At 40.0% G+C, this 7428-nt stretch overlaps 2 protein-coding genes across 2 annotated transcripts; one reads left to right on the top strand and one right to left on the bottom strand.

The window, feature by feature from the left end:
* The first annotated feature begins 336 nt into the window (after positions 1–336).
* trappc2l (trafficking protein particle complex subunit 2L) lies at positions 337–1736 on the top strand. The gene is made up of 5 exons (XM_086026692.1): positions 337–400; positions 644–816; positions 1266–1353; positions 1447–1526; positions 1610–1736. The coding sequence occupies exons 1-5, from the start codon at positions 368–370 to the stop codon at positions 1653–1655; spliced, it is 420 nt and encodes a 139-aa protein (XP_085882818.1). The 5' UTR covers positions 337–367; the 3' UTR covers positions 1656–1736.
* A 31-nt stretch (positions 1737–1767) lies between these two features.
* pabpn1l (PABPN1 like, cytoplasmic) lies at positions 1768–6665 on the bottom strand. The gene is made up of 6 exons (XM_086026691.1): positions 6479–6665; positions 4845–4986; positions 4411–4478; positions 3188–3294; positions 3018–3105; positions 1768–2375 (listed from the first exon to the last, which is right to left on the bottom strand). The coding sequence occupies exons 1-6, from the start codon at positions 6554–6556 to the stop codon at positions 2046–2048; spliced, it is 813 nt and encodes a 270-aa protein (XP_085882817.1). The 5' UTR covers positions 6557–6665; the 3' UTR covers positions 1768–2045.
* Between the last annotated feature and the right edge of the window lie 763 nt (positions 6666–7428).

Below are 7428 nucleotides of genomic sequence, written 5' to 3'. Positions count from 1 at the left end.
GGCAGCTCATACGCGCAGAATTTGCGCATACACATTTGACCATATACAGTATTTACGTGGTCGTTTTCAAGTAGTTTGCAGTAATTCATAAAACGTAGTCGTTGTCGTGAAATTATAATTAGTTAAATACTTGTGTATGTACATAAAATATGCACAAAGACAATGCTGATATAAACGCGCCATTCCGTTTCTGGTAATTTATTGTTTAGCATAATTTAAATGTTTTTCATAAATAAAATCAATACTTTGTACGTACGGGGTGGCTGTAATAATAGTTAAATAACATTATTACATTATACCTTGGACATATGATACGCGTCCTTATTGTCACGTGATCACCCTGACGGCAACCAGGAAGAAAACTAAAATGGCGGTGTGCATTGCAGTCATAGCAAAAGAGGTAATGCTTCTTTTTCTAGCTTCGAAACATCTGAAATATCTGTGTTGTTGAAGTATTTTACCTATTGTTTTTATAATTTTCTTGGAAATGGCTAGCAACAAATCCATGATGTTTAACTCCTGTGTGGTAGTGTAAGTCTGTATTCAGTATCAGCAGTGTTTCAAGATAGCTGCTGTCAAAATCGCTTATTGTTTTGGTGGTGGCATTATGACACGTGTCATGATTGTCTTTGTGTTCCCTCAGAATTACCCACTGTATATCCGCAGCGTTCCTACTCAAAATGAGCTAAAGTTTCACTACACCGTGCACACCTCCCTGGATGTGGTGGAGGAGAAGATTTCTGCTGTGGGGAAGTCATTGGGGGACCAGAGAGAGCTCTATTTAGGTCTACTTTATCCCACCGAAGACTACAAAGTGTATCCTCTTTGCTAAAGAAACGCGTCCTCAAACTGTGGGGTCCAACCTAGACTCATACAATAATGTACACGTGCATAATGGAATGATATTCAATACAAGGAGTGTGTCTGTAATCCCACCATTGCTGAGATCATGATTGATTGATTGATGGATGGATGTTGCAAAGCAGAGTAACCAAAATGTGAAACTTGCAAAATGATGCTGGGTAGTGGGCACCACAACAATGTACAATTTACTTCAAACTGAGAATGATCTCTATACTCTTATTCCATATATATATATATATATATATATATATATATATATTTTTTTTTTTTTTTGTTTGTTTGTTTGTTAATGCAGCTCTTGTATTGGTTACGAGTAGCGAATAATATGGAGGGAGCAGGATCGTGAAATTGTGTCAATGCAGCAAAAATCCCTTAATGTTAATCCTTGACTATTTTACTAGATATGGCTATGTAACAAACTCCAAGGTTAAATTTGTTATTGTTGTAGATTCATCTAACACATCATTGCGGGACAATGAAATAAGAAGTGTAAGTTTAATTACTTTTGAATGCATATGATCCATGTATTACATTTTCTAAAGTTACCCTTTCATTTCTAATGACATTGACATTTTCCTACAGATGTTCAGAAAACTGCACAACTCCTTCACTGACGTAATGTGTAACCCATTCCATACACCAGGAAACCCTATTAAGTCAAAGTGAGTTCATGCTTGGACAGTTTGTGTATTCAATCATTTTTATAACATGGAAACATTTCATGATCAACCTTGTTTTCTTTCAGGGCATTTGATGAAATTGTCTCTGGAATGATGGCGCAAAGTGCTTGATGTCTTCTACAGCCTCACACGTACTTTACACATCTTTGAATGGACTTGTTTAAATGTGTATAAATAAAAATGTTTGCTGCACATGTTCATGCATCTTAGTACAAATGAAGCATCTGATCATTTTATTTATTCACATAAAGCAAAAGATATATAAGTTAAAACAGAGGAGGATTCATACATAGCGGGCACAAACGATACATTTGAGTTAGTTCGTAAAAATGGAAGGACACGTCTGCATGAATACGGGATAGTCACCCCCTTATGCAATTACACAAGAAGCTTAAAATGATCTATTTGATGGACAGAGACAGCCAAACCAGTGATCCCATAATGCCTGTTAAAATCAGTTCAGACACCCACTTTGTATACAAGCAGCAGGGAGACAGGTTTCTAGCGCTGTTGGGGGTAGTGCTGTCCGCTGGCCCCGGCTCCCAATTCCTCTGAAGGTGGGGTGATGAGGAGCAGACAGGGGTAGCGTTTGGACGTCTGTTCGTGATAATCCAGGTGGCCCCACTGTCTCTTCCCCACCGGGGGGCCTCCATAGTAAGGGTGGGGATTCTGGTGTTGTGGTCTAGTGGACTGGTAGCGAAACCTGCCTCGAGAGCCGTGCTGGCCCCTGGGAATCTGGAAGCCTCGTCCTCTCCCTCTTGAGTGGCCACCTCTGTGGCCTCCCCGGTCAGTGGTGCTGATGCCAGGCATGTTGGTCCTTTTGGGCAACACCTGAAATAGATACATACATTTTTTTTTTTTTTTTTTTTTTTAAATCATACTGAATGTGTTCAAATGTGCCTCTATATATAAAGACAAAAATGACTAGTGTACCTAGATGGCACTTTTTGTGAACAGTGTACGTTCAAAAATGATACCCCAAGTAAATTTCAAGTGACGTCATTCTGTCATCTATGAGGGAAATTCAGGATTGTGCAAGACTGAAGATATACTGTTAACTCCCGTTTTTAATTACGTACACTTTTTGCTCTTGTGTTAAAATTGAGCCTCTACAAGCATCGAGTCAATCGTTTTAACTGTTCCTTAAAGTGGAAGTCAACCCCCAAATTTTCTTTACAAGAATATGTTTTATGCAGGCCCTTTAGTCGAAAACATGACATTCTGATTCGTACTGTGTTTGTTGAATATGAGTTAAGCAGTCAAATCCACCGGTTTTTGCCCATCTCAGGGGGTGGCCATTTTGCCATTTACTGTCGACTGCAAATGAAAACTTGCTCAGGGCTCGGATAACGACCAATCATAGCTCAGCTTCAGAAAACAGGCGAGCCGTGATTGATCGTTACCTGAGAAACCGATGTCAATTTCACTTGACAGAAGTGACAAAAGTGAAGGAGTAGTGAAGGTGATCCTCACCTTGAGAACTCTTCCTCGGAATAAAGTCTCATGCAGGGCAATAGCACTCTGTACCGAGTTGCGATCAGAGAACTCGATGTAAGCAAAGCTGGAAAACAGCAAGATTAAAATTAAAAAAAAAAATTGATGTAGACAGAAGTGCTGAAACACATTGTTCTCATTAAACTGACCCTTTGGGGTGACCGGAGAACCTGTCGCAGAGGATGGTGACACGGTTGACAGGACCGCAGCCGTTAAAATGGATTTCCAACTCATCTGCAGTAGCGCCGTAGTCCACCTGTGATTTGAACCAGAGTGCATCCTGTTAAAAAGGTTTGAAAACCTGCCAAGACTATATCCACTTTGTAAGACTGCTCCAAAAAAGGAGTATCAAAGGAAAAACCTGTTTACATCAATGGCATTTTCAAATCAATCCAAGGCCACTTTTGAAGATTCATTCACAGGCTGTCAGCACATGCGAGAGCAAGTGGTGGTTGCTCCCGCCCCAAAATCAAGATGCACACACAACAAAGATGCTTAAAAAGGCCCCATGCCACAATTATTAAAAAATAAAATAAAATAAAAACTTTAAAATCATTTTAAATCGGGTTTGCGAGTTAATTTAGGTTGGAAAAGCCACAATGCCACTTTCCCAAGTATTTTACTTGGTCAAAATCAGATGACAGATTGAGATGGGCGAATTTCTCATTCATATTAAATATTGTCGCGGTCCTGTGAAATTTTGGGATTTTTTTTTTTTAATTTTGCACAATGTGATGTCTGCAAAGCTGAAACACCATTCATGAAAAAATAAGAAAAATGGACACTTGTTTTTCACAGGACAGTGACGATATATAAATAAGCTTTGCTCCAATTGGATTCTTCTTGACTGTGAATATTGAAAATATGTATTCGCTTCATTTATGCCACATGTACCGGACACAAGAGGCTTCTTGAAGTAGATAGCAACGCCGTTTCTTATATTTCTTTTAAAAAGAGTGTGTGGCTAATGCTCTTTATCCTGACCATTCTCAAGGCCGTTAGTCCAAATCTTTACCTTTGGACAAATTCATACCTTATATTGAATATATACCACACACACACACAACTAATTTGCCTTTTGAAATCCCATCTTAACTAGTTGCAGACAGTCCGCAGCTAATAAACTAGTTGCAGATATATGTGAATTGTTCAGTGGCGTTCAGTATGCAGCTGTCTTAACTGTAAATCATTAAGAAACATTTTGGAACACAATCAAATCATGGGAAAGGGAAATTATGTGGTGTAGTTAGTTTGGAATTATTGACCACAGCTTTCCAAATATGTGTTCAGTGTCTTAAAGCCGATTTTGGCATTTGGGCAAAAGTCGTGGAATTAAAAAGAAATAAAACCTGTATGATAATAAATATCTTACATTTCCGACATAGATGGACCGGTTGTCTGCATCTATCCTCTCCTCAGGTGTCATGTTGTAAAACGGGCCTGTGAAAAAACAAATATGGTTGTCAACTTATCAGTTGAGCTTAATGAGCAGGTTTAAGATCAGGTCAAATAAGACATTACAACATCTGATTGTCAAAAACAAAAACACTCTGGGTCTGTTTCTATCTTGGAGTCAATGGAAGATGGGAGGATGAGTGAGTGTGGGGGAGTCAGAGAAGCAGAAAATAGCACAATCCCCCCCCCCCCCCCCCCCCAAAAAATGTAAGCCTTCTGCTCCGTCTCATTGGGCAGCGATGAGGCACATTAAGTGTCCCAGGTGCTAGCCACATGGTGGCACGGTTAGCTCACCTGGATGCACGCTGCACTGGCGCATTTACTGCTAGCAAACATTACGGGTCATCTCACCAGGCCGGGGGCTGCTGGTCAGCAGCTGCATCTCCTCAGCATCACACCTGTCCTCCTCTTCATCTACTCCTTCCTCCTTCATTCTTTCAGTCTCTTCTTCCATCTCCAGCTCCTGAACTCGGGCCTTGATGGCTGCCAGCTCCTGTTATACACAAAACAACGTTTGCTTAACATTGCAGTGAAGCCATACAACACAAGGATAATGACAGGAACAGTGAGTGCACAAACATCCTGGACAAGAATGCAATATTTATTCATCTATCTATGCCAGCAACATAATTAGAGCCAGAACAATTAAATGCTCTCCACAAGATGACAGAAGGTACAATTAACCTCTTGCCATTCATAAAACAGAAGGCTAGTGAGTGACTGATGAGTAACATACAGCAACATACATACAGAAAGAATCAATTCTCAAGCAGCGCTGACAACGAAAGGACCACAAAACATCACATGTGCCAAAAAAAAAAAAAAAAAACAGCAGCGGTCTTGAGACTGCCAACTCTGGGTGCCATCTTGGAATAAATCATGGACAGCCCCAGCATTTTCACAGCTTTTGAAGCAATTGTGTTCTACACAACACAGGAGGGTAAGCAAATTGAGAGTTGCACAGCTTCAGTGAAGTATATTATTAATCGCAAGATGAGGACACCCCTTCAGTGTAATACAGTACCACATTTATTACTTCCAAAGAGCAGAGATAATACTGTTGATGCCTTTGAATATTGTTGTACACTCATACAAACAAAGCATCCACCGTAACATATATACGAATTGCCGTTAGCCCATCTATGGTTTTACATGTCAACATTAAGATAACAGACTTCTGTTAGAAGAAATTATATGGTTTGGTTCAACATTTGTTGTGTTTAAAATATAGAGTACGCTTGTAGAGTTTGCTTTTGTTTTACCTAAATACCTTGCAGCAAGCAAACTTTGCCTTTTATTTGGAGAATCTTGCAACTGAAATCAGGTGCAAAGGAATACTTCTAAACTGTTTTAAATTAAAAGTTGTAATGTTTTTAAGCCATATGGGATGACTAAAACTATTATTATTATTTTGTTAATATGGGCTTTGCATATTGTATATTTTCACCTCAGCCACAATAAGGGCTTCAGTCTACAGTTTATACTTGTGTGACATTTTTTGTTCGGTGGTGTCCAGAGAAATTGACTAAATAAATATTGACAAACACCATGGTTTTATCCAAATGAGAATTCATCGGCCTTGGTGGAGGTCTTTCCTCCACTCACTGTTATCTGCCATTCATCCTACAGATTGTATACAGATGATGCAGACGTACCGAATGAAAAGTCCCGTTGGTGTGCAATAATATACCATCCAAAATGCTTCATATAGCTTTAGCGTGAAATCCACCAAATATGAATGAAACGCCCCGACTCATTTCATTAAGCCTTTAATTCCAGATGTGTTGTTTACCAAACGCCATCATCAAGTCTTAAGCCTCAACATAAAGACATCAGATGATTATTACTTCTGAATCGATTCGCTGCTGGCTAGGATGCTAAGCGGTTACGTGCTCGTGTGTGCGGCATTGCTCCACTGCTGCTAGCGTCCGTTTAACCACTGCAACAGCGGCTCGCTTAAGAGCCGATAATGAAGACACACTCACCGGGTCCTCGGCGAGGTGCTCCCCGATGGACTGTCCCTGCAGATAGGCGTACTCCAGATGATTGTCGGCCATGCTCATTGTTAAAACATGGCTTCTGCAGCGAGCTCTCACCGTAGCCTGCTAGCACGCCACACGCAAATGTCGAACCGGAAGCAGATTGACGGCGGGAGGACACGCGTGACGTCAACTTAACGAGTGTCAGCTGTGCGCGTGCACGTTACAAGTTGCGTTGATTGACAGCGTTGTCGTTGGTACGTACGCCAACTTCCGGACTGGAGGTCCGGGAGCCTGGCCCCCAAGTTAACCTTTACCCCCAGCGGGATCGACGTCATGAATTCATAATAAAAAGAGTTGAATGAATGCATATTTGCAAAGTTACAAATATTAAAACAAATGTAGGAAAAAAATGAAAGAGCGCCCTGCATATAGACTTTGTATTTTCTGGGTCAATATTGGGTAAAATCATCATCATAATTATCTATACGAAATTATGACCTGCAGATCTGCTAAACATGTATACTAGCCTAGTAGCTGCCTGACATAATGTCAGTGAAATTAATAAAATAATCCTGAATTATTATTTCAGAGTAAATGAAAAGTTTTAGACCGCTTTGTTTTTGGATGAAAAAAAAAACATCTATTACATACTTGTTGTCAAATTGTACACTTTTAGTGTAATTTGTACAAACACCTTTTCAAACATCACTGATGTCCGTGATTCACGTGACAGCAGCCATTTGAAATGTGTAAGATTACGATCTACAGAAATGTACGGGCAAACTGCAACTTTGGTAAGATTCAGTACACCCCGGCGTTTGTGTATGCTACTACCAACTGTCTGTAAAACCCACAAATTTATATATAAATTGACTAATAATTGGCCCCACTCAGCTGACCCCAGAGGGCAATCATCTTACGTTGCCACCGTTACTAACAACAATTATCATTGT

The sequence above is a fragment of the Filicampus tigris genome, chromosome 3 (genome assembly GCF_054856515.1).
Source record: "Filicampus tigris isolate MCC_2025a chromosome 3, RoL_Ftig_1.0, whole genome shotgun sequence".
Taxonomy (NCBI): domain Eukaryota; kingdom Metazoa; phylum Chordata; class Actinopteri; order Syngnathiformes; family Syngnathidae; genus Filicampus; species Filicampus tigris.
The sequence above is the reverse complement of the archived record's forward strand: the minus strand, read 5'-3'. Positions and strand labels throughout refer to the sequence as shown.

What these genes read in the sequence shown, in the direction of transcription:
- trappc2l (XM_086026692.1), top strand. Translation starts at nt 368, where the DNA reads ATGGCGGTGTGCATTGCAGTCATAGCAAAAGAG. An exon ending in CCCACCGAAGACTACAAAGT is followed by an intron (nt 817 to 1,265) that starts GTATCCTCTTTG and finishes CTATTTTACTAG; the next exon opens with ATATGGCTATGTAACAAACT. An exon ending in GGGACAATGAAATAAGAAGT is followed by an intron (nt 1,354 to 1,446) that starts GTAAGTTTAATT and finishes ATTTTCCTACAG; the next exon opens with ATGTTCAGAAAACTGCACAA.
- pabpn1l (XM_086026691.1), bottom strand. Translation starts at nt 6,556, where the DNA reads ATGAGCATGGCCGACAATCATCTGGAGTACGCCTATCTGCAGGGACAG. An exon ending in TTCTCCGGTCACCCCAAAGG is followed by an intron (nt 3,106 to 3,187) that starts GTCAGTTTAATG and finishes GCTGTTTTCCAG; the next exon opens with CTTTGCTTACATCGAGTTCT. An exon ending in TCCGAGGAAGAGTTCTCAAG is followed by an intron (nt 2,376 to 3,017) that starts GTGAGGATCACC and finishes TATCTATTTCAG; the next exon opens with GTGTTGCCCAAAAGGACCAA.